At 49.9% G+C, this 25,756-nt stretch overlaps 2 protein-coding genes across 11 annotated transcripts; one reads left to right on the top strand and one right to left on the bottom strand.

The window, feature by feature from the left end:
• Nucleotides 1–1,674: 1,674 nt before the first annotated feature.
• On the bottom strand, nucleotides 1,675–13,182 carry LOC143660555 (interleukin-36 receptor antagonist protein-like). Of its 5 annotated transcripts, XR_013164123.1 has the most exons (5): nucleotides 12,615–12,925; nucleotides 11,933–12,018; nucleotides 11,555–11,682; nucleotides 11,158–11,452; nucleotides 1,675–1,824 (listed from the first exon to the last, which is right to left on the bottom strand). XR_013164123.1 is itself a non-coding variant. In XM_077133688.1 (4 exons), the coding sequence occupies exons 2-4, from the start codon at nucleotides 12,015–12,017 to the stop codon at nucleotides 11,228–11,230; spliced, it is 438 nt and encodes a 145-aa protein (XP_076989803.1). In that variant the 5' UTR covers nucleotide 12,018; nucleotides 12,946–13,182; the 3' UTR covers nucleotides 9,577–11,227. The 5 variants fall into 5 exon arrangements, 4 of the variants coding, with proteins under 4 accessions (XP_076989803.1, XP_076989802.1, XP_076989801.1 ...); XM_077133688.1 differs by lacking the exons at nucleotides 1,675–1,824; nucleotides 12,615–12,925 and adding an exon at nucleotides 12,946–13,182 and having other exon boundaries at nucleotides 9,577–11,452; XM_077133687.1 differs by lacking the exons at nucleotides 1,675–1,824; nucleotides 12,615–12,925 and adding an exon at nucleotides 12,936–13,179 and having other exon boundaries at nucleotides 9,577–11,452.
• A 1,623-nt stretch (nucleotides 13,183–14,805) lies between these two features.
• LOC143661454 (interleukin-36 beta-like) lies at nucleotides 14,806–24,818 on the top strand. Of its 6 annotated transcripts, XM_077135064.1 has the most exons (6): nucleotides 14,806–14,939; nucleotides 21,261–21,396; nucleotides 21,899–21,980; nucleotides 22,428–22,535; nucleotides 23,327–23,466; nucleotides 24,206–24,818. In XM_077135064.1, the coding sequence occupies exons 3-6, from the start codon at nucleotides 21,965–21,967 to the stop codon at nucleotides 24,416–24,418; spliced, it is 477 nt and encodes a 158-aa protein (XP_076991179.1). In that variant the 5' UTR covers nucleotides 14,806–14,939; nucleotides 21,261–21,396; nucleotides 21,899–21,964; the 3' UTR covers nucleotides 24,419–24,818. The 6 variants fall into 6 exon arrangements, with proteins under 6 accessions (XP_076991179.1, XP_076991181.1, XP_076991183.1 ...); XM_077135066.1 differs by lacking the exon at nucleotides 21,261–21,396 and having other exon boundaries at nucleotides 21,896–21,980; XM_077135065.1 differs by lacking the exon at nucleotides 14,806–14,939 and having other exon boundaries at nucleotides 21,193–21,396; nucleotides 21,896–21,980.
• The last annotated feature ends 938 nt before the right edge of the window (nucleotides 24,819–25,756 follow it).

Genomic DNA, 25,756 nt, shown 5'->3' on the forward strand with positions numbered 1-25,756 from the left:
ACCCAGCTGCAAGGGAGATTGACCTTAGATCTCCTCTGGCACTGGGCAAACACCATTTGCCCTGGACTGGTAAGCACAAGCACCTAGAGTTAGCAGAACACCCAGACTGCTAATCAGCATTACTCAACTCAGACCCTCCAACCCTCCCTCCATCCTCCATCCATCCTCTATCCATCCATCCTCCTGACATCTTCCATCCATCCACTGGGCGACCACTGGCCTAGATGACTTCTCCTGGAACTAATTTCTAAAAATGGTGTTTATAAATGTTTTTACATCTTTATTTGACTAAACTTACACCTTTTCTTCAAATCCCTTCATTGACCCCTAGATTATTTACTGTGCCACCATGTTCCACAGAGGAGGTACCTGACTTTCTAGAGAGCTTGCTGGGAGGACAGAAAAGGAGTTATCATTTCAGAAACATTGACAGAGGGAGAAGAGTGAGAATGACAGAGCGAGCACCCCCTGCCTTCACTAACCTGCAGCGCCCGGTGCCTGGAGCCTCCGACTGGCCTCGCCGGGCGCCCGCCTGTGTTTATAGCACAGGTCAGGATGAGGCCGGCCTGCGGCAGCCTCTGTCATTGGCTCCAGGATGGGGAAGAAGAGCCCAGGAGTTCACAATGTCTTCAGCGTGGTCCGGATGATGAAGAGGTGGGAACATTAATGGGTATTTGCTGAAGGACAGGTAGCTATCCATAAAGCCAGGCAGGGGCCAGGGCTGGTTCGCTGTCCTGTGGCTACTGTAATTGACACTCTTATTGGTGTTTTGAGCAGCCACATAAACAGTGAGGGGGCCAGGTGTCTCCAGGTCACCTCTCTGGTCTGCCAAGAAACTTTCAGGCATTTCCTAGGTTTGCAGAAATGGAGGAGACAAGTGTGTGTCTCAGGAGCCTGAAGTTAGAATAGCTTCTGACCCCTGGAGCCAAGTTGCAGCCAGAGAGGAGGGGTGAGAGTGGGGCTGGAGAGCCTGGTGAGTGTGGTCCTGTTTGCAAAGATGAGCAGGGTGTCTCTGCTTTTGAGGCAGAACTTCTAAAGAAACCCAGCTGCAAGGGAGATTGACCTTAGATCTCCTCTGGCACTGGGCAAGCACCATTTGCCCTGGACTGGTAAGCACAAGCACCTAGACCTAGTTAGCAGAACACCCAGACTGCTAATCGGCATTACTCAACTCAGACCCTCCAACCCTCCCTCCATCCTCCATCCATCCTCTATCCATCCATCCTCCTTACATCTTCCGTCCATCCAACCAACCCTCTACCCCTCCCTCCATTCACCATCATCCATCCCTCCATCCTTCAACCCCCCACCCTTTCATCCATTCCAGCCAGCCAGCCATTCATCCCTCCATCCTCCATCCATTCTTCCATCCCCCATCCATCCCTCCATCCTCCATCCACCATCCATCCCTCCACCCATCCCTCCTTCCTCCATCCACCCCTCCATCCATTCCTCCTTCCTCCATCCATCCCTCCATCCATCCCTCCTTCCTCCATCCATTCCTCCATCTCTCCATCCTCCCTCCATCCCTCCATCCTTCATCCAGCCCTCCATCCTCCATCCATCTCTCCATCCTTCCTCCATCCTCCCTCCAGCTCTCCATCCTCCCTCCATCCCTCTATCCTTCATCCATTCCTCCATCCTCCATCCATCCCTCCATCCTCCATCCATTCACCCATCCATCCATTCATAAGAGGCAGAAAAGTTGAGGGTAGCATTCTCCAGGGCTGACTGCTTGTTGTAATTTCCCCTCTCAAGGCATGTGCAAAGCCCTCTGAAGGGCTCCATGAGCAGGTAGGAGGGACCAGTCCAAGATGCAGATACCTGCAGAGTGAGAGATAAGAAAAGATGGTACCAGAGATCAGAGCCAATTTCTGCTTTTTAAGGTCGTTGATCATTTTTCATCTCTCACCCAGCTGTGGGAAGGGCCAAAGCCTGGGGTGTTATACCAGACACTTAGGGTTTACTGAGCATTTGCATTGCTGTGGCAGACAGACAACACCTGGTCCTCCTATAAATAGTTTTATAGTCCAGCTGGGGAACGAGTCATAAACACATGAAAAGATAATTAAGAAGATCAGACTATCTGAGCCTTGGGACAAGGACATATTAGAGAAAATAAATGGTACAGAAGCTCCTTGGGTAAAAAATTCTAGGATTCAAAGGGGCCTTAGACAGCACGATCATTTCCCCCGACCTGCGGAAGCCTGTGTGTGGTGTCCCCGAGCAAAGGCCCATCAGGCTCTGCTTCCACACCGCTGGATCCAGGGGCTTCATGACCTCCCTAGGTCGCAGGGCTTACGGTCTTGTGGTTAAGTATTGGTTGCACAGGAAAAGCATATCTTTGTAATCTCTACCCGCGGGTCCTAGTTGTGCTTCTAGAGTCCCGGAGCATGTAAATTCTCGGCAGACCTTCAGGGGCTCCGAGGGGGCTTCCAGTGTGTAGCTTCTTCGGGATAAAGGCCCTCCGCATCTCAGCCTCCTCTCCTGTGAGCTTGGCTCGGCAGCCTCTCTGCTACTCAGGACACACCACTGACCCTCTGTTGTGTCTACAGCTGCACAACACCTGTGTGTCACGGGCACTGCCCCTTGGCAAACCGAGGCCCAGCCTGGCTCTACTGTCAGTGCAGAAATCTAAAACCACTGGGTCTTTTTCACACGAACAGTTATGTTGCCAAGGTCCCCTCCTACCGCATTCTCCATCCCTCCTCTTTCTACTGACTGTCATCAGCTCATCCCTGATGAAGCCTTTTGAATCCCACCACCCCATGGATGGGAAGGAAACCAGAGAAAGCTTCAATCATGAGGTGGAATCGGAGCTCCTCCCTGAAGGGTGGGCCCGTTCAGATGGGTGGAGGAGAAAGAGAGAATATTCTGGGTGAAGAAATTGTTTCCACATTCTTTTCTCACTGGGTTCCAGTTATTGACTATACCTGGTGCTTGGAAACAAAATGCTGCCACCAGGGACTGCAGACTCTAAGTCAACTTACTCTGACACGAGAGTGGACAGAGCAGATGACCACGCAGCTCAACTCAGCAAACACTCCCCCTCGGAGGTGGCACCCTGACGGGGTCTCCCAAGATGAGCAATTTCTCCAGACAGAGAGGCTGGGCAAAGGGCCAAAGCAGAGGGAACAGCCTGAGACCAAGTCCAGGCTTCAGACAGACAATGGCCGGGTCTGCGGAAGCACAGCCTGGGGCCCGAGCCTGTGCAGTGGACTTGAGAGACCCCGACCTGAGCTGCGCTGCCCGCTGCCCAGGTACCGCCAAGGCAAGATCTAAACCCCACGGGAGGGAGGACCCTCAACAAACTTCACATGACTGGCTCTGAAGGAGAATATTTGGAAGTAAGAGGGCAGTTGACCACTCTCAGAAGGAAAACAAACGTTGGAGAAAAATGTAATAAAAATAGATGACTTTTTCACCCTTTCCCTGCATTGAGTACCTATTACTGCAACACCTGAAAAGGTAGCAGCTCCTGGCCTCCTGTGGCTTCTGAGTTTGGGGCTCTGGGGTGTGGGCTTGGGGTCCTCCGTGCTGCTGAGGAGTCAGGGCGTGTGGACGTCTGGGCCCAGCTCCCAGGGCTGCCGTGGCTCCTCGGTCCCCGGAAAAGCCTTGCGCCACGCAGCCCCTGCGTCCCTCTCCCGCGTGAGAGGGCCCCACGCGGCTGCTCTCCACTCAGGGCAGCCTCACGCCCACGCTGCTTGCTTTTACTACTGCGTGAGAAATCCATCCTCACTGTAGAAAAGTTAGAAAACACAGATCCATGAAAAGGAAAATCACTTCTAATACCTTCTAACACACCACCTGACGCTGCCAATGGTGGAATGCACACTTCCGGGAGTTCTTTTATGCAGGAGACATGGATAGGTGGTTTTGATTTTTAAATTTTTTTTATTGTAATATATATATATTTAAATATATAAAGCAAAGAAAGAAAAAAGCAATAACTTTCAAAGCACACTTCAAAAGTAGTCAGAAAACAGGTCCCAGAGTTTGTCATGGGCAACCCCTCCACCATTTCTAGTTTTTCCTTCTAGCTGCTCCCAAATACCAGACCGGAAAGAATATTTTAAAAGTGATTCAGCAGCCACACTCATTTGTTAAATCTCAATTTCTCTGCTATACCTCCTCCTTTAATTTTTCTCCCAGTCTGTAGGTATCTTTGGGCAATGCCTGTTCTGACTTTTTCATGTTGAGAAGGGTTGTCCCCACTAAAGGAGAGGGGGATGTGATTGATAGTCCTGGAGAGGCTGGTCCCTCTGGGTTTCAGGATTTATCTGACCTAAGAACCCTCCAGGAATTATAGGTTCCAGGAAGGCAAACCTGGTGCCTGAAACCTTTATAGAGTCTTAGAGCCCCAGGTGTTCTGAAAAGTCACCAGGAGTGATGCTGGTTGGGGTTTAGCAAACCCTGGCAATTAGCACTGTGTAACTGAAGCTGGCATAAGAGCAGCCTCAGAACAGCCTTTCGACGCTATTTGTTCTCTCTTGGCCACCGATACCTTATTTTATTACAGTTTTTTCCCCCCTTTTGGTCAGGCAGGCATTGTCGATCCCAGGGTGCCAAGACTAGACTCATCCCTGGGAACCATGCCCCACATTGCCAAGGAGACTGTCACCCCTGGGTGTCATGTCCCACGTAGGGAAGGGCAGCGACTGTCCTTGCAGAGTTGAGCTTAGAGAGAGGCCACATCTGAGCAACAAAGAGGCTTCCTGGAAGCAACCCTTACTCCTCATTGTGGATAGACTCAGCTTCTCCGCTATAGAAACAAGTTTCATAAGGGCAAGCTTCAAAATCCAGGGCTTGGCCTATTTTCTTGAGCGCCCAAGTGGTTGAGAAGGTCCTGGGATTTCCCAGATGGGAGCATTCCATACATATATTTGTTTTCCCTTCAGACCCTCAAGGGACTCTACCAGTACTTTTTTTTTAATTGTTAACTTTTTATTGTATAGTATAACATATACACAAAGCAAAGAAATAGAAAAGCGATAGTTTTCAAAGCACTCTTCAACAAGTGGTTACTGTCTGGGCTACAATACGCTCCTCTCAGATTTTTTCTTCTAGCTGCTCCAGAATATAGGTTAGAGGGCTTAAAGTTTTTTTTATCATCACAATCAACTTTTTTTCCTTCTTTTCTTGTGAAAAATATATATACAAAAAAGCTATAAATTTCAAAGCACACCAGCACAATTAGCGTAGAATATATTTCAGACATTGACATGGGTTACAATTCATAATCTTAGGTTTTTACTTCTAGCTCCTCTAAAATACTGGAGACTAAAAGGGGTATCAGTGTAATGATTCACCATTCATAATCATTCGTTAAATTCTGTCTTCTCTAACTCCACCATCACCTCTGATCTTTCCATACCTCTCTTTAGGGGTGTTTGGGCTATGGCAATTCTAAACGTTTCATATTGGAAGGGTCTGTCACTAATGTGGGGTAGGTAGATGGAACTATCTGATGTTCTGGAGAGGCTGGGCTAGGTTTCAGGACCTATCTGGACCAGGGACTCATCTGGAGGGTGTAGGTTTCTGGAAAATTACTCTAGTGCCTGGAACCCTTGTGGAATCTTATATATTGCCCTAGGTGTTCTTTAGGATTGACTGGAATGGTCCTGGTTGGGGGTTGGCAGGTTATGGTAGGTAGCAAGGTCTACCTGAAGCTTGTGTAAGAGCAACCTCCACAGTAGCCTCTCGACTCTATCTGAACTCTCTCTGCCACTGATACTTTATTAATTACAGTTCTTTTTCCCCTTTTGGTCAGGATGGAATTGTTGATCCCACGGTGCCAGGTCTGGATTCATCCCTGGAAGTCATCTCCCACATCGCCAGGGAGACTTTCACCCCTGGATGTCATGTACCATATAGCAGGGAGGGCAAGGATTTCACTTGCGGAGTTGGGCTTAGAGAGACTGAGGCCACATCTGAGCAATAACAGAGGTCCTCCAGAAAGAACTCTTAGGCATGCCCATAGGTAGTCTAAGCTTCTCTGCTACCTACATAAGCTTCATGAGAGTAAGCCTCATGATAGAGGGCTTGGCCTATTGATTTGGGTGTCCCTAAGGTTTGACACAGTATCAGGGGTTTCCCTGGTGGTAAAGTTTAATAGTTCCATACTTTTTCTCCTGTCCCTCAGGGGACTTTGCCAATACTTTTTGATTATCTGCTTAATATAATCTAGGATGTTTCCAGGCATTACAATAACCTATGCAGAATTAAAGGACCTCTTTCTTATTCTGGGCTCCCTTTGTTTCAGTTGTTCAAATGAGCTAAACAGATAGGTTGAATTAGATTACGCACTACAGAAAATTTCAGTTTCAGACCAAATAAACCTTTCTTCCATTGGTCTCTAAGAATATGTGTGGTTCTAAAATATGGACACTGTCTTCCTTACCCCTATGTACTGAATTACTTTAACCCCAACCTGATCAGCTTCATTCTTATCTCTAAATATCAGGTTATAGATATAAAACAGCTTCTCCAAATCCAGAAATAATAATCACCACCCCAGACTTAATGTGTCTGCTTTAAAAGCTTATAATCTAGGCCCCTGTTTTCTTATAAGCATTTTCTAAAGGTGACCATACCATTCTTGTTTTGTTTCTGGCTTATTTTGTCTCACCAAATGTCCCACATGTTCATTCACATCGTTGCATGCCTCACGACTTTGTTCCTTTTTGTAGCAGCACAACCTTCGTTCATAAGTATACACCATCGTTTGCCAATCTACTTCTCCATCAGTGCATCCTTCAGCCACCTGCATTCATCAGGCATCATGTAGAAGGCCCAAAGACCACAGTCCATCAACATTCTCAATTTTAGATAATTTCATTGTCCCCAAGAGAAAGAGAACCAATAAACACACCCTTGACAAATAGGAAATCCAAACCTTCTCTTAACTCTTGTCCTGCCCTCCGTTATTTACCTCTGTCGCTGTGGTAAGGCTGATGTCTACCAGTACTTTTTAATTATCAGCCCCCCATAGGCTGGGATGGATCTGGTATTACATTAAGTTGTACAGAATTACAAGGCCTTGTCCTGTGGACTCCAGGAGTTTGGGCTGTTTAAATGAGCTATCCAGACAGGTTGATTTCGACTTTGTGTTACAGGAGATTTAGGGTCTAGACATAATAAACTGCTCTGCTTTGACCTCATACAGCAGCTGAAGCTCTAAGTACCAGCACTGCACCTTTCACCCAGCATTCTCACCTCCAGTAGAGCCAGCCAGATTACCTTTGTGCTGCCCTCATCGAGGCCTGATCTCTTTCTTAGTTTCTTTAACTGTTATTGCATTAGCCATGCAAGCTTTCAGGGCTGCAGGACTCTTTTGCTGGGTCTCAGATGTTACAGTTATTCTAGGTTCCAGGGAAACACCGGCTGACACATATTTAGCTCAGTGTATCAGCATCCAGAAATACATCCACAGCTTCACACCAAATGTGGTTGCTGCAAGTGGCTCCCATTTTCTCCTAGGTATTTTCTGAGAGAGACCTTAGCATGTTTGTTCTTTTATTTCTGGCTTATTTTGCACAACACATTGTCCCCAAGGTTTATGCAATTTGTTCTGTGCCTCTTGACATCCCTCCTTCTTGTAGCTGCACACTGGTCCATCACATAAATGTAGCAGTGTTCACCAGTCTGCTTCTCGGTCACTGTACCCTTCGGCTCCCTCCAGGGGCTGGGCATCACGGATAATGTCCAACTAAACTGACCATGTCTCATGGTGTCCTCGCTTGGTTGCACCATCAGCAGCACTCTCAATTTTAGACAGTTTTTATTGGTCCATAATGACAAGGAACTGGCAGACACAGCGTCACCAACTATCAAATCAAAACGACCCCATATCATCTCTCCCTCCCTGCTTCCCCGAGTTAGTGCCCCTGTGCTATGGCACTGTTGGTGTCTTCCTGTCAACGCTTGGCCATAGCATGCATTTTTAGATTTCCCCCCATGCCCTCTACTATTGACTCTTGTCCACTATCAAACCATTGAAATAGTTCATGACAGAACTTATTTATGCTCGCATTTAATCACTGGGATGCATGGCACTATACATTCCCGTTTCAATCATATTCACCTTCCATATGGCAGTGCTACTTACAACCTCACTAATTAGCTCCGATCACTTCTATCCATTCCTTTGCATTTAGGTTCAACCTCATTGGGCAGTCCTTCCCCCATCTCTAGCTTCTGTGTACCTCTAGGTCTGCTGCATTTACAGTGTAAACTCTGAGATTATCTTTACCAGTCATAATAGAGAAATCATGCAGTACTTGTCCTTTTGTGACTGACTTATTTCACTCGGCGTTATGTCCTCATGTTTATCTATGCTGTTACGTTTCAGGATGTCATCTCATCTAACTGCTGCATAATATTCCATCATATGTATATACCACATTTTGCTAATCCATTCATCTGTTGATGGACACTTGGACTGTTTCTCGCTTTTGGCAATTGTGAACCATGAACATTGGTGTGCAAATATCTGTTTCATCACTGTTTTCAACTCTTCTGGGTATACACCAAACAGTGCTATTGCTGGGTCATAGGGCAGCTCGATATTTAGTTTCCTACAGAACCACAAACATTCTTCCCTAGTGGTTGCACCATTGTACATTCCCACCAGCAGTGCATAAGTGTCCCAGTTTTTCTGCATCTTCCCCAACAATTATAGCTCCCTGATTGCTTAATAGCAGCCATTCTTATAGGTGTGAGGTGGCATCTCATTGTAGTCTTGATCTGCATTTCCCTTATAGCCAGTGAAAATGAGCATCTCTTCATGTGCTTTTTTTTTTTTTTTTTTTTTAACATGGGCAGGCTCCTGGAATCGAACCCAGGTCCTCTGGCGTGGCAGGCAAGCATTCTTGCCTGATGAGCCACTGTGGCCCACCCTCTTCATGTGCTTTTGAGCCATCTGTATTTGCTCTTCAGAAAAATGCTTATTCATATTTTTAGCCCATTTCATAATTGGGTTGTTTGTTCTTTCGTTGTTGAGTTACATGATTTCTTTATATACATAGGATATGAAATATTTTTCTGATACATGATTTCCAAATACTTTCGCCTATTGGGTTGGCTACCTCTTCACCTTTTTGGCAAAGTCCTTTGAGGCCCAGAGGCTCTTGATCTTAAGGAGTTCCCATTTATTTTTCTTTTCACTACTTGTCCTTTGGGTGCAAAGTTTAAGAAGTTACTTCCTATTACTAGGTCTTGAATATGTTTCTGTGCATTTTGTTTTATTTTATGGTACTGGCTCTTTATTTTAGGTCCTTAACCCATTTTGAATTAGTTTTTGTATAGGGTGTAAGATAGGGGTCCTCTTTCATTCCTCTAGCTACTGAAATCCAGTTCTCCCTGCCCAGTCATTAAAAAGACTGTTTTGCCCCAGTTCAGTGGATGTGGGGGCCTTATTGAAGACCAATTAACCACAGATTTGGTGGTCTCTCTCTGCCATCTTGATTTGATACCACTGATCAATACTTCTATATTAGTGCCAGTGCCATGCTGTTCTGAACACTGTGGCTTTATAATAAGCTTTAAAGTCAGGAAGTGATGGACCTTCCATGTCACTTTTCTTTTTTTAGGATGTCTTTATTTAGGGTAGATGTTTTGGTTTTTCTTTTAACTAAAACGGAATTAAAAGATACATTCCTTTATAACCTGCTCTTCACATTTAATGTGCCATAAGCATCCTTCAATGTGAATAAAACCCAAGACCTTAGGTTTTAACTGTATTTCAGGTTTCAGAAAAGTATGACATGCCCTGCTTATTTTCAGTCTCCTGAGATTGAACAGTTCCCTCTGACATCCCTGCACCCCAGGGTCCCCTCTAACACCCCCCACCTCAGGGTTGCCTCTAATACTCCTCTGCCCCAGGGTCGCTCTGACACCCCCACCTCACGGTCCCCTCTGACACCCCCCACCCCAGAGTCCCTTACACCCCCCTCCCCAAGGTCCCCTCTGACACCCACCCACCCCAGGGTCCATCTGACAACCCCACCTCAGGGTCCCTCTGATACTCCACCACCCTAGGGTCCCTCTGACCCCTAAGGTCCATCTGCCACCCCCACCCAGGTCCCCTCTGACACCCCCCCACCTCAGGGTCCCCCTGATAGCCCAACACCCTAGGGTCCCTCTGACCCCCAGGGTCCCTCTGCCTCCCCCACCCACATCCCCTCTGACACCGCCCCCACCCAACCCAGAGCTAGAGGACAAAGACTGGCATCCCCTCTGCAGAAATGAAAGAGCATGAGATGGAGCAGAACTAGGAGGAAGGAATGGATTCTGTGCTGCAGGTGAAAGGATGGAATGGAGCACACCAAGGCAAGATGGCTTAGAGGAGCAGCCAGCTGGGCGGGTGGAGGAGCTGGCAGTGCCCTGAAGTGCCCCAAGTCCACCAGGTACAGAAAGTGCATTCAGAAGCAGGTCCAGGGGACGTGGGGGCAATAGGACCGCGCTCGCCTGCTGGGGGCTGCCATGGCCTGATGCACAAGGGAGGGAGGCCGGGAGGTGGCCTGGGGGAAGGTGGACACTCTAGTCCCCAAGGAGCTGAGGGCGGGGAAAGCGACCGCCAACCCGAAGGGGTCTCCAGGGCGGCTGCTCACAGGCCAGGGGCTTTATCCCTCCATCTCCTCTCCGCCAAAACCAGTAGGGAAGAGAAGAGAAAGGGGGCCAGGGATGAGGGGTCAGGAGCAGCCTGCTTCCCCTCATCCAAGCCCCAGAGCAACAAGTTTGTTCAGACGGGAGGGGGTGAAAGTATATTGTTTTAAATGAAATACAAAGCTATAGTGTTAAAATGTGCACTACTGAGCCTTAGAGAACTGAAGTGGGACAATGCAATGAGAGGAAGTGACTTGATACGACTGGGAGCGGGTGGGGGGGGCACTACTACTGCAGCTGTGGCAAAAAACAAAGCTATGCATAGACCCTCGGAGGGAAAAAGGAAAGAGGAAGGGGTGGGGGCTGTGCCAAGGCCCGAGCTCTTCCTGCTCAGAGGGGGGCCTCTGCGGTCAGGCTTGTGGGGTCCGCGGCCACTGCCCTCATCGACCCCCAGAAATCCTTTGGTAAACCCCAGTTTATCGCATGTGCTTTCCCAAGAGGCCGTCCAGCAAGGGAAAGCAGGGCCTGACCCCAAATCTCAGAGGAATTTACCCAGACTGGGCACCAGGAGGGGCAGGAGGGGGTCTCCAGGGCACCCCCACCCCACCCCCCGCGTCGCCCACTAGTCACACTGCTCCAAGTAGAAGTCGGTGATGGGGGCGTCCCAGCCACCGTGCTCGGGCGACCGGGACAGTCTGACGGGCTGGTCGGCCTCGGGCGCCGTGGACAGGAACCAGCCGGGGCAGGCGGCCGACTCGAAGCTGGACGTAAAGCCCGAGGCCCTGCGGTAGAAGGTGAAGCGCGCGGGCTCCCGGGCGCCGTGGTACAGCTCCATGATGTGCACGGGCTGCGGGAGAGGGCGCCAGGGCTGCCGTCACCACTCGCCGGGAGCCCGAGGTCCGCTCCGCCCGCCGCCCGCCTCCCGCCTCCCGCCTCCCGCCGGACTCACCTCCAGGCTCAGGGCGGGCTCCTGGCCCGGCCCGCAGGACAGGCACCGACTGCCGCCCTGGACGCCCAGAATGACTGGGGAGAGCTGGGCGTCCAGCGAGCGATTCGGCACCACGCTGATCTCCTCGCCTGGGGACAGGGGCCTGGCTGAGACCCCGCCGGAAGAAGGGGCGCCTCCCGCGTTCCTGCGTGTCCCCCCGCCGCACGCCCCGGGGCCGCCGCCTTCCCCGCGCCTTCCGTCGAGGAACCTGGGTTTGCGGTCCCTTCTACCCGCGGGGGCTCTCGGTGGGCGGAGCAGGGGAGAGGGCCCGCCCCATCCTCGCGCCCAGCCTTCGCGCCGTCCTCGCCCCCGCCCGCGCTGCACCCCCGCGGCACCCACCTTTGATGACCTTGCCTGTGAGCGGGCCCCCGGCTAGAAGCTGGTTGTCACGCACGTAGAGCACCTTGAGGGCCGCGTCCTTCATTCTGAAACCGGGGTGCGGGTCACACCCGTGGCGGGCAACCCCCACCCGGCCTCCCTGCGACGCGCGGGGCTGGGCGTCAGGGCCGGGTCCCCGCGGGCTCCGCCACCACCACCCCCAGTCTGGGCCGGCCGCGGCTGAGCCGCCAGCGCTGCGCCCGGGAAAATCAGAATCTTCAGTTACTACTGAAACCTCAAGACGTGGACTCGCTCCCAAGTGAGAAATTTCCTCCAATTTAGAATCCCTTCGTTTTACTTCTCGCGTTCCCCACCCATGACCCAACTGGTTTCCCTTCGTCCCGGGAGGGGCGGGGGCCTGCCTGGGGCTACGCGGGAGCCCCGCGGCCCAAGTGTGATTAAACGAGTGCCCCCTTCACAAAGGCCCCGCTCACCAGGGCGCCCTGTGGGTCTTGCACGGGACTTCCCACGGCACGGGACCAGGGTGCCGGCTCCTGGGGCCCCTTGGAGGGCGGGGGCGGGGCCCGGGGCTCGGGGACCAGCGGGGGTCCAGGCTCGCGGGCGGGGTCCGGGGCTGCGCGGGGATAGGCGGGGACAGTCCCCGGGCGGGCTGCGGGCGGCGCGGCCCGGGCTCGGCACTCACCGGAAGCACAGGGCCCCGCTCAGCACCATCGCGAGCGCCCCGCGGACCCCTCGACGCCGGGAACCTCGGGCGTCGGACGCTGGGTCTGCGGAGCCCCCGGGATAGGGCGCCGCGGCCCTTTAAACTGTGCCCCGGGAGGGGCCCCCACGTGCCCAGGGCCTCCCGGGAACACCCCCAGGTCCGGGAGGGGAGGAGGAGGAGGAGGAGGGGCGCTCCTGAGCCAGCGCCCCGCAGCCACGTGCTCCCCCGCACCCCCGGGGCTTCCGGAACGGCCCCCGCCCTCCGTCCTCCTTCCCGCCCGGGATGGCGAGCCTTAATTACACAGAGAAACCTGAAGATCCGGGTTAGCTAAGGGGGAAGCCCGGGAGGGAGCCGACAACCGCGCGCCCTCCTTGCGCGCTTCCTGCGGCTACTTCCCACGCGCTCGCGCCGCAGCAGCTGCTTTTCCGTCTGCGCCTTCCCTGCAGAGCCACAGCGAGAGGTTTCCATGGCAACGCGAATAGTGACGTCGGACTCTGAATCTCGAAACGCTCTGAGAGTACAGGTGCGCTCGGTTCACCTCCACCAGTCAGCCGTCACCTGTCCTGTATGGTCTTTTCTGCTGTTGGAAACCGTATTGTGACAAACACCTTTGTACACGTGTCTGATTATTTCCTTAGGAAATAAAATCTAGCCCAGGTTATCTATGACCGACCTTTTTCTCAAACACTGAATTGATGAAATAACACTTTATTGTGAAACAATTTATGCAATTTTAATATCTGCATGCACTTTGTTTAATAGATCCTAAGTAATTATAAGGGTCAGTATGTAACAGAGCATTTAATTATGTCTTGAATACCATGGAAAGCTATTTATGGTTAAATAGAAATTTTAAAGAAATTGTATTCAGACATAAGAGCTAAAACATTCTTAAAGTGTTCAAAAATAAATAAAATAAAAGATTTATTTATTCAAAGGATCTAAAATAATCCATCACTCACATGATGCCACAAATGTGATAAACACCTTTCATCAAAATAAAATCAATGTTGATGCTGCCTTACACAAAACTGTTAAATTGTCTAAAAACTGACCAAATAGAAATGACAATGAAACAGTTGCCAAAAAAACCAAGAGCAAAACCAAAACCACTCAAAAAAAAGTTGCCTTATAGGCAAAGTAGGTTTTTGTAAAGCAGTTTATTGAGATATATTCACATACCATGCCACCCATCCGAAGTGTGCAGTCAATGCTTTTAGTTTGATCACAGAGTCGTGCAGTCACCTCTCGGTCCCTCTGCCCTTCCCCAGCCCCACACGCCCATTAATTCATTTCCGTCTCTGTATGGAATCATACAATGTGTAGTACCATATTCTGGTTTGTTTCACTTAGAATAAGGTTTGTTGTTTTATTTTTAATTTGGGAAGTTATAGATTTACAGAAAAGTCATGTAAAACGTACAACATCCCCAAATACCTTCCTGTTTAGACATTTATTGTAGTGCCTTTGCTAGAATTGATGAAAGAATATTAAAATATTACTGTGTCTCAGTGGCTGAGAGATTTCAAACAGAGTCAAGAGGTTACCCTGGAGGTTATTCTTATGCATTGTGTAGATAGCCCTTTTTTTTTTTAGTTTATGATGTAATGGAGTGGCTGGAGGGAAGCACCTGAAACTGCTGAGCTGTGTTCCAGTAACCTTGAGTCTTGAAGATGATTGTATAACGACACAGCTTTTACAATTTGACCATGTGATTGTGGAAAAAAATTACTGTTAACTATCATAGTTTACATTTGGTGTATTTTCCCATAGACCACCCTACTATTGACACCTTGTAATAATGTCATACATCTATTATACTTCACAAAAGAACATACTTGTATTTGTGCTATTAACCACAGTTCACCATCAAAACAGGTTTCACTGTCGTACAGTCCCGTGTTTGATCTTCTAACTTTCCTTCTAGTGACATACAGGACCCAAAACCTTCCCTTTCAACCTCATTCACAAATATAATTCAGCGCTGCTGATTACACTCACAGTAATGTGCAGCCATCACCACCACCCATTTCCAAACACTCACAGACAACCTAAACAGAAATTTTGCACAAATTAAACATAAGCTCCCCATTCTCTGCCTCCATTCTATCCCCCAGGTAACCTGTATTCTAGATTCTAACTCTACAAGTTTGCTTAGTATAATCAGTTCATTATCAGTGAGATCATGCACTATCTGCCCTATTGTCCGGCTTATTTCACTCAACATAATGTCCTCAAGGTCCATCCACGTCCCGTGCTTCAGGACTTGGCTCTTGCTTACTGCTGAGTAATATTCTATCCTACGTATGTACCACATTTTGTTTATCCATTCATCTGTGGATGTACACTTGGTTGTTTCCATCTTTCGGCAGTTGTGAGTAGTGCCCCTATGAAGTTCGGTGTGCAAATTTATTCCTTGATTTCAGTTCCTCTGGGATTGCCAGGTCACATGGCAGTTTTGTGCCCAGCTTCCAGAACTGCCAAACTCTCCTCTACAGCAGCTGCACCATTTTACACTCCCACTCGCAATGAATGAGTGTTCCTATTTATTTACCCATATCCTCTCCAACACCTGTAGTTTTCTGGGATTGTTAAAATAGTGGCCATTCTAGTAGGTATGCAATTATAACTCATTGTGGTTTCGATTTGCATTTCTCTAATAGCTAGTGATATTGAGCAACTTTTCATGTGCTTTTTAGCCATTTGTATTTCTTCTTTGAAAAAATGTTTATATAAGTATTTTGCCCATTTTTATTGGGCTATTTATCTTTTGTATTTCTTCATATATTCTAGATATTAAACCCTTATAGGATATGTGGTTTCCAAATATTTTCTCCCATTCAGTACTTTGCATTTTCACTTCCTTAACAAAGTCCTGTGAAGCACAAATGTTTTAAACTTTGAGGAGCTCCCATTTATTTATTTGTTCCTTTGTTACTTGTGCTTTGGGTGCATAGTCTCAGAAACCATTGTCTGTCACGAGATCTTAAAGATGCTTCCCTACATTTTCTTATAGGAGTTTTGTGGTCCTGGTTCTTATATTTAGGTCTTTGACCCATATTGAAATCATTTTTTTTTTTTGTATAAGGTGTGAGATAGGAGTCCTTTTTCATTCTTTTGGAAATGAATATATATAATGGTTCTCCTAGCACCAGTAGTTAAAGAGACTGTTCTATACCAATTGAGTGGATTTTGCAGTCTTATCAAATATCAGTTGGTCATAGATGTGAGGGTCTATTTCTGAATTCTCAATTTGATCCCACTGGTTAATATATCTATCCTTATGCCACTGCCATGCTGTTTTGACCATCATAGCTTTGTAATATGTTTCAAAGACAGGAAGTGTGAATCCTCCAACTTTGTTCTTCTTTTTCAAGATGTTTTAGGCTAGTCATGGCCCCTTGCCCTTCCAAATAAATTTGATAATAATTTTTTCCATTTCTGAAAAGTAGGCTTTTGGAATTGGGATTGGGATTGCATTAAATCTGTCAACCATCTTCAATAGAATTGACATCTTAATGCTCTTCAGTCTTCCAATCCATCAACACAGGCTGTCCTTCCATTTATTTCACTCTTCTTTGATTTTAGCAATGTTTTGTGGCTTTCTGAATGAATACAGGTCCTTTACATCCTTTTGTTAGATTTATTCCTAGATATTTGATTCTTTTAATTGCTATTGTAAATGGAATTTTTTCTTGATTTCCTCCTCAGATGTCTCATTATTAGTGCATAGAAACACTATTGATTTTTGCACATTGATCTTGTACGCTGCCTCTGATGAACTCACTTATTAGCACTAGTACCTTTTTTTTTTAATTACATGTACAGTGCAAAGCATAAACCTGATTTACAGAGAATTAGCACTAGTACCTTTATTGTCGATTTTTGGGACTTTGGGATCATGTCACCTACTATTAGTGAAAGTTTTGCTTCTTCCTTCCTGATTTGGGTGGGCCTTTTATTTCTTTTTCTTGCCTGATTGCTCTAGCTAGCACTTCTGGCACAATGTTGAATAACAGTGACAATGGGCATCTTTGTTTTGTCCCCAGTTTCAGAGGGAAAGCTTTCAGTCTCTCGCTATGGGGTATGATGTTGGCTGTGGGATTTTTGTTTGTTTTTTGCATGGGCAGGCACCAGGAAATGAATGCAGTCTCCGGCATGGCAGGTGAGAACTCTGCCTGCGGAGCCACCGGGGCCCAGCTGCGGGTTTTTAATATATGCCGTTTATCAAGTTGAGGAAGTTTCCTTCTATTTCTGCTTTCTAAGTGCTTTTGTCAAGAAGGGTGCTGGATTTTGTCAAATGTCTTTTCTGTGTCCATTGAGATGATTATATAGTTTCTTCCCATTGATTTGTTAATGTGGTATATCACATCAATGGATTTTCTCATGTTGAACCATCCTTGCATACTTGGAATAAAACCGACTTTTCCATGACGTGTAATTCTTTTAATATTTGGATTTGATTTGCAAGTATTAAGATTTTTGCAGTGATAGTCATTAGAGAAATTAGTCTGTAATTTTCTTTTCTTGTAGTATCCGTATCTGGCTTTTGGATTAAGGTGATGTTGGCGTCATAGAATGAGTTTGGTAGTGTTCCTTCCTCTTCCAGTTTTAGGAAGCATTTGAGCAGGAATGGTGTTCGTTCTTCTTGGAATGCTTAGTCATAGGAAAATGCAAATTAAATCACAGTGTGCTCTCTCTGCCCGCCAAATAGGACGGGCCATGCTTTAAAACCAGCTGTACCAAGCCTTGGTTCCTGGCCGGGGGCATGTGAAATGGAAACACCAGCCACGTGGCCCAGCCATTCCCCTCGTGAGTATTTACTCAAGAGAAAGGAAAGCAGCTGTTCATACAAAGGTTCACTCGCAAATACTTTCAGCAGCTTCATTTGTAATAGCCTAAAACTGGAAACCAGCCGTAGTCTGCAGCAGGTGAAGGGTTCACACACCATGCTGCAGCCACAGAACCGGAGCCCCCACAGCGTGCCACCGACGGGACCCTAACCTAACCCTAACCCAACGGGATGGCTGCCCGCCCCACGGCCACGTGTCCCACCTCCAGGACCAGAGAAAACAGACTTACACGGTGCAATGTCCCATTGTAGAGAACTGTAAAAAATCAAAACTAGCCTTTAATAAAGAAGGAAAAAAAGTCAATTGTGATGATAAAAAAAAAATTTAAGTCCTCTAGCTTCCTATTTTCCAGAGCAGCTAGAAAAAAAATATGAAAGGATCATATGGTAGCCCATGACAAACTCTGGGATCTGTCCTGTAATGACCTGTTGAAGAGTGCTTTGAAAACTATTGCTTTTTTATTTCTTTGCTTTGTATATATTTTATACAATACAATAAAAAAAAGCTTCAAAAAAATTAGCCTTTAATGACACAGAGCAGATCGGTAGTTCCCTGGTGAAAGGCTGTAGAAGGGACTGGGGACCTTTGGGGTATCGGATCTGGCTGTTGTCTTGACGTTGGGCGCGCCTGGTCTCATCCCACTGCACTTTCCTCGTGGACGGTCTGTGGTATGTCGGTTACTCCTCAGTAAAGTGGATTTTAAAAGCCTTGAAAGTAGGATTGGGGGGCATTCAGGCCTTTTATTTGTGTCTGAGTGTTAGGAAGCCCTGGACCTGTGGGGGATGCCCGCCTGGGTAGAGGACACAGCAGCCCAGGGCCAACGAGCAAAACTTCGCACAGCCCCCAAGACACTCTAGTGCCGATTGTGTCTGCATCAGATAAGCTTTCCTGTGTCTTTAGGATAAAGCCTGCCCTCCTTCCCCCACCCCACCCCCCGTGTTGCCCTGCCATCAGTCTCGCCACCCAGCCCTGGGCCTCTCCCGGCCGGTCCGATGAGCCAACCCACTCCCTTTACAGGGTTGGGTGACTTCTCACCGCTGAGCTGGCGGGTTCTCAGCACATCCTGCTTGCCAGTCCTGCGGTGGAGACATGGCAGTACCAGCTGCACGCTTCTTAATGGTGTCATTCGATGAGCAGAAGGTTTATTTTGAGAAACGTGCACCTATCGTTTATTTTCTCTTATGGATATTGCCTTCCGGGACCTGTCTAAGAAAACTTTGCCAGTTTTTCTTGAAAAAAAATTATGGCCTTCGTTGTACACTCACGACCCATCTGGAATTAATTTTTGTGTATTGTGTGCAGTAGGGTTTGCAATTCATTTCTCCACGTAGGTATCCAATTGTTTTGTCCCCATGTGTTCTGGGATCATACCCTACCGAAGAGACCAACCGCACGAGGTTAGCCTTGCCATCTTCACACTCCTTCTCTGCCCCTCATCAGCCTGGAAGGAGACTCAGCGGTGCCCCCAGCACTGTGCAACCTGTGGGAAACACAAAGTGGCGCAAGCAGAGGGCACGGCTGGGGTTGGGGTGTGCCGCGAGAAGCTACCTTCCTGAAGGGAACGGAACCTTCTAGAGAAAGTCACGGCTCAGAGGTCTGCTGAAAGGGGGGATGCCCAGAACCATCCCAGATGTCCTAGTACGAAGCCCCTCCGACGTTCAGTGACAGGGAAGTGCCACCGGGACGGAGGCTGCCCAGAGGACACTGGTCAGTTGGGCAGAGCCCCGAGTGCAGGTGATGGGCAGCTCTGTGGGGCGGGGGCCTGGGGTACAGTCAGGGGCTCTGTTCTCTGAGGGCCTCCATCCAGCTCCATCCAGAAGCAAGAAGACCTCAACTGGTCGGAAGGGTCCAGGCATCTCCTGGTACAAAGTGTTGACATCGTCTCTCCTTTGGGGATGACTCAGCCTAATTTCAGGCTTTGTAAAGTTCAAGGAGCGATTTCTGAAGACGCCCCTTTACTTGGGGAGGGCCAGTGTCCGTCTGAGACCCCACAACCCTGCTGCCCCCAGTTCTCTGGGCGGGAAGCACTCAGCGGATCTCCCATGGCTGCCTGGACTGCTGCGGCTGGGACCAGAGCCAACTGGGGGAGAAACGCACAGTTCCCCACAGAAATTTAACTGAACCGACTGTCCACTCTTTTAGTTGATATGACTTGTATCAAAGAGGCGCATAACACTTAGTACAAGTTTTTTTATAAGGATTTGCTTCAAAAACATAATATTCGATGCTGCTTAAGGCCAAATGTGTAAAAGGCACGTCCCATGTTCGAATATATATAAATATAGAGACAGCCGTGGGCTCTAGAAGAGCCCCCCCCCCCATTCCGGTCAATGATCTGGAGAAGCTGCGGACACAGAGAAGCGGGGCCAGCAGGGTCTTCTGACGGGGACGGGGCCACACCCTGAGTGAAGGTCAGGGAGACGCTGAGGCAGCAGGGGCTGGACATGTGGCCGTGCAGCGGCCACAGCAGGACAGGGACACAGCTCCCCGCGGGTCCGCGGGATGGGCCGGTGGAGGCAGAGGCCAGCAGCCGTTTCTGTGGCCGTGACTCTGGCTTGGTGGCACTCCCCTTGCTGACAAAACGTAGGACGTGCCAAGTTCCCGCAACCAGGTGGGGTGGCTCTTCCTGCGGCTGAGTCACAGGGGCGCCTCGGGTCCGCAGCTCCAGGAACCCAGGGTGAGGCTCCCGGGAAGGCCCAGAGCTTCCCCATCCGGGGCACAAAGGCCTCCGGAAGTGCCTCTCCTGGGTCTGGGCTCGAGCACCCCAGGAACGCCTCCTCCCGGGGACGCCCCTGTGCAGCACGTCCCGTCACCCCACCAGGGTGGGGGCGGAGGTCCCACTGGCCATGAGGCCTGGGTGAGGGCCGCTGCGCTCAGCTGCATGCACAGGGGTTGGTTTTCTCCCAGAACGGGAACAGGCAAAGTGCCCCGGTTCCTACTTTTTGAATCGACTGTTTTGGGTTCCTTGATACCTTCCGTGCACCCTTCAGCAGCGGCCACTCCTCTGCACTCCAGGCTGGAGAGCAGCCGCTGCCCTTGTCCTTCAGGAATGTGCCACAGCCCTCTAAGCCCTGGCGGGGGGGAGTCCCCTGTGCTGTTCAGGCCTCCCCAGAGCTGCCCCCACTGCGTCCACCATCCAGCAGGCAGTGCTGGGCCGGCACCTGGCGTGTGGGCAGGGCGGCTGCTGAGAAGCCGAGGGTCTCCCATGGTGGAGACCTAAGGTTGAGGAAGAAATGAGCGCGGGGCTTGCGCAGACAGGGCGGCCAGGAAGCCCCACGGGAGCAAGCGGACAGGCGAGGGCCCACCCGAGGGGGCGCACCCGAGGGGGCCAGGCTGGCCGGGGCAGTGCGCTGGCCAGACACAGAACCGGCAGGTGGGGCGGGGACCCAGGCAGGCCACGGGGCTACCCCAGGGAACTGGCGGGCGTGGGAAGCGGATTTGGCACAGAATTAAGAGCATTTCCCAACATTCAGGGCTGACCAACAACGCTGGTGTCAAAGCTCGGGGCCGAGTCACCTACTGGAAGTTGGGAAGCCCTGAGGAGCCCACAGCGCGCTCTGTCGGCCCTGGGGGCGGTGAGGGGTGGGGACCACGAAGGGCGGTGGCCGCTCTGCAGTCAGTCTCTACAGCCACAGAGGAGTCCTGGACGCGCCTGCGGGAGCCGGAGCGCGGGGCGGGGCGAGGGGCGGGCCGAGCGTCAGCCCTGCCTGGAGCCGGGTCACGGCTATCCCCTGCGGTGCCGGCGCATTGCGGGAACCACTTTCCTCCTCAGTGGGCACACCCCGCCTCGGAGCCTCGCCTCCTTCCTCGTTCATAAATGGCCCAGAAGCCCTGGCCGGTCCGGAGCCTCCTCCTGGCCCAGGGACAGAGCCCATCGGGATTCAGGTGACCGGGTGCTGCTGTCGCAGGTGCGTCTCTCCGTGGTTGCCATCCAGGCGCCAGAGGTGCTGGGGTGGCTGCCCCCGCCGGGCCCTTGCGGAGCTGGCCAGGACGCTGCCATCTGTGCGCTGAGCAGAGGCACAGAGGCCGCGGTCCCTGAGGGATCAGCTGACCGATGTGCCTGGGGGGGCCTTGAGGACGCCCTGGGGGGTCTGTGGGAATGCGGGGGTCGGAGGGGCATGGGGGCTGCAGGCATTTGGAGACCAGTTGAAGATGGGGTCTGTGGCAACTGGCCGCTGCGTGCTGGGTGAGTGGGGAAAGGTGCACGCCTGGCCGGGGCAGAGCCGGCACCCCGAGAGCGGCCACTCGGCACTTCCTGGCTGCCGAGCTCTTCCCGACCAGAGTCCCAAACACGTTTCCAAGCCCAGGCCTCAGGGCAACAGTCACAAAATACTTTTATAGTAAACTTCTGGTGGGCGAGGGGAGAAATGGCTAATCTGCTTTCCTTCTCTCCTCCCCTCACGTTAGCAGCTGCTGACAACACCCTCCCAGCACCTCACCTTCCTTGCCCTCTTCCTGCAAAGGCGTGGAGGCAGCATGCCGACCATTCAGTGTACGTGCTCAGCTACCACCCCACGCCCTCATCAGAAGCCACAGAATCCAAAGGCCCTACTGTTTGCACAGCTGTAAACGTATTTGCTCTTACTAAAAAACTGAGATCGTTGAGCTGTTTTCTTATTACCCCTATTTGAATTGCCTTCTTATTTCATAAACAGACTGAAGAAGAATTAATGTAACTCTCCAGTAAGGCTATTTAATCAGCAAAAAGAAGTCCCTGATGCCCCTAGAAAAAACAGCTCTAAAGAACCGGTCAGGCCGTGAGCGCCTTTCAGTCTGTTCAGTCTTCAGCCTACAGACCAGCCCCGGTCTTGTTCATCCCCCTTTGTCCTTGCAGCCACCCGTTCAGCCCAGTCTGCCCTTCCCAGACCCACAACCTGCACCTAGAATCCTGCGGTTGAAATACCCTCACATGTGCCCTGCCCGTTCTTGTCACCTGCAGCGCAGCAGTTCCCCAGAGTCTTCGGTATCCGCGACCCTCTGCAGATGGCGTGGGTCTTGAAGGGGTCCTCCTTAGTCACAGCCCCTCTCAGCGCCAACGTCCAGCCCGGTGAGTGGCACCCACCCTGCTATGGCCCAGGGCAGGGGCAGGTCTCTCCAACTCACGGGACCATCCCAGCGTGCGCCCACGGGGGCCCAAGATGGCTCCCCCAAAAGTGAAAACCCGGACCCAGAAACTACGCTGCCCTGAGTGGACACCCAGTAAATGGTTGTGGGAAGGCTGAACTCCCTGCCTCTCGGCCCCGAAGCAGAAATAGAACCCCAGCATCCTGGCACTCGTCCGCTAAATTAGTTGGGAATTGACTCAGCTGATAGTGACAAAAACCTACAAAACTGGGAACTAAATAAGACAAAACTTTCTTTCTCACATAAGAGAATCCCAAGTAGGGACCCTCAGCTTGTACTATGTCTTCACGACGTCCCAGAGGCCCAGGCCCCTAGTATTTTGCCTCCTGAACCTCGAGTTCACCCTGCATGCCACCTAAGTGTTTGAAGTGGGCTATCAGATGAGACGGGGTACAAGAAAAAGGCTTTCCCATCAAGTCAGCTACTTTAAGGTACCTTAGAATTCTCAAAACACACCCATGTTTAACTGCACAGACCATTGGGATATTCAGTGTTTATTCTGGGGAGGAATGTGCCCAGGTAGCTATTGGAGTTCTGATTTTAAAGGAGAATGAGGACATGGGTTTAAGGTGGTGAGAAAAGTTCTCTGCCACGTGGTGGATGGGTGCAGATGAGCGGGGATCAGGCGCGCTCCCTTCCCCATGGCTGGCGGGGGAGCTCGCCTTCCTGCTTTTAGAGTGTGACACCTGTTTCCCTTTTCCCTTGTGCTTCCAGTCAGTCTTGGCATAGTATCATGCAGACACACAGAATTACAAGATAAAGGAAAAGGTAATCTGGTTTACCTGGGAATACAGGGCACACGTCTTTCTCTGTGCTGTGCAGAAATACAAGGCAAGCCTGCTTTGCAGATTAAGGTGAGTGGTTGTGCAACTAACAAGAAAGGTGCCATGCAATGGACTTATTACTTCATTTAGTATATTGTTGAATAAATAATACTTTTGTATTCTTGGATTGAAACCAGACCTGGCTGATGCCCAAATCCATATATACCGTCTTTGAAATGGAAATGATGCTTGTTTTAATTTCAGTGTTCTCTGAAAGCCAGAGAACACACCCATGGGCATGTGTCAGAAAAGACAGGAACAGTCGCTTTTCCGTTCTCAGCCTAGAGTAACTGTCTTCTGGAAATCCTGTGCAATGATATAATTCTTCCACTTAAACAAAATCTGCTCAGGGCAGCAGAGACCTGTGGATTGGGAGATGAGTAACCTGGACTTTTCAGGTTCCATGCTTATGGTCCGTGTTCACATGCAGGATTGGTATTTATGATGCTATAGCCCATGTGCTTGTGATGGCACCTACTGGATACAGTGGTTCTAAGGAGGCGGTCCTGAATCTGCAGCAGATTACACACCAAGCGTGCCCACGAGAGGGAGCACTGGACTCCCGTTGGCCCTTAGGGAAGACCGTGGAGTCTGCAGGAATAGAAGCCTCTGGGCCTTGGGACCCTGGGGTGGGGCCAGGCCATTGGGAAGCTATCCACTGGTCTCCTGTGTTCACCTTGGCCTCTGCCCCTCTCCTTGGGGAGCAGGAGGCACCCATGGCTGAGCTTTCCCAGCCTTCCTCTGTAGTAAGTCTCTTTCCTGTGCCTAGGAGAACGAGATCATGGACCTCTACAACCAGAACACAGCACAGAAGCCCTTCCTCTTCTTCCACCACGAGGAGGGCCCCAGCTCCTCCTTCGAGTCCGTCTCCTACCCTGGCTGGTTCATAGCCACCGCCTCCAAAGAAGGCCATCCCATCGTCCTCACACAAGAGAGGGGCAAGGCTGACAACACGGACTTCTACTTACACCCTGAAGATTAAATCACCCGGAAGGGTGACTGCTTCCAGGACAGACATGATGTGGTCACAGAAACTTGTCTGGGACTCAGTGGTCTTCTTGACCCATGACGCAAGGATGAGCTCTTGGGCAGCTCAGCCATCCACAGCCACCCCCAACTTAGTCCCCTAGACACCCACTCTGCACTGACCCATTTGCACGTCATCCCGGGGGAAGCCCGAGAGGCAGTTCTTATTCTAACTTGATGGTGTCCACTCAACTCTTCAGTTCAATTCATCCAGCCCCAAATGCTTCAGGGACACAACCATCAATTCCTGTTCCTTCTGCCAACACATGGCCTAGAGACGTGGACTCCAAACCTTTTTGTCTAAACAACCTACCAATAAAAAAAATTGAGTGCGTTTTCTCAATTTATGAATATTATTTAATTGTATGCATGTCTATTGTAAACATTATGATATATACCCCAAAAGATAAAAGATGAGATAATGCTGAAATAATCATGATGGTTTCCTAATATTTTTAATATTTTTAAAATATTTCATAATACTTTAATATTGTGTCTTGAGACACAACATACTTTGATTGTTAACCATATTTCAAAGAATCTTTAAAAATTTGAATTTTTTTTCACCAACTTCTCAAAACTGAATATGGTATCCTTGTTTTTGTTGTAATAAGTAGAGTGAAAGTGAAAGTGTCAGTTGTACCATTTTCCTGTTTTTTGAAGTTTCTCTGGTGTTTCATAATGTGCTAAATGTACAGTTTCTTTATGGGGTTGACTTTAAGCCAGTGGTCCATTTTGCAAGGGTTAGTTTAGCTGAGCTCACCCCGTAACCTGCAAACCAACTTGACCCATCCCTTGGCGATGACGTGCTGCCATGCTCAGAGACCAGCCACGACCCAGGAGCCTTGCCCTCCACACAAGGCAAGCACCGTAGCACAGTGCTTCCACGGCCACCTGCGCTAAGGAAGCTCAAGTCTCTCAAGCAGCCAAGATCTGTCCCAACACTGATCACTGAGAAGTACCTGCCATGGCTTCCCCACACTGATGGGCTCTGAAAGGGACACGCCATACCCCACACCCCACACCTCGCTGGCCATCTTCAATCCAGCTGCAGCATGGAGACCTGGCCATGGACCTGCCGTGGGCCTGCCGTGGGCCCACTGTGGACCTACTGTGGACCTGGGAGAAGGTGCTAAAGTGTCGAGATTTGGTAGTTAAATAAACAGGGTGGGAGCTGCTGAGTGGTCATCATCCATGCTTCATGGAAGTTGGGTGGCAGAAAAGTAGCTAAAAGATAGAAGTAGTTGTCTTGTGGAAATAAGACTGCGACGGGACAATGTTGGATTTTATTGTT

Source organism: Tamandua tetradactyla, chromosome 17, assembly GCF_023851605.1.
Source record: "Tamandua tetradactyla isolate mTamTet1 chromosome 17, mTamTet1.pri, whole genome shotgun sequence".
Taxonomy (NCBI): Eukaryota; Metazoa; Chordata; class Mammalia; order Pilosa; family Myrmecophagidae; genus Tamandua; species Tamandua tetradactyla.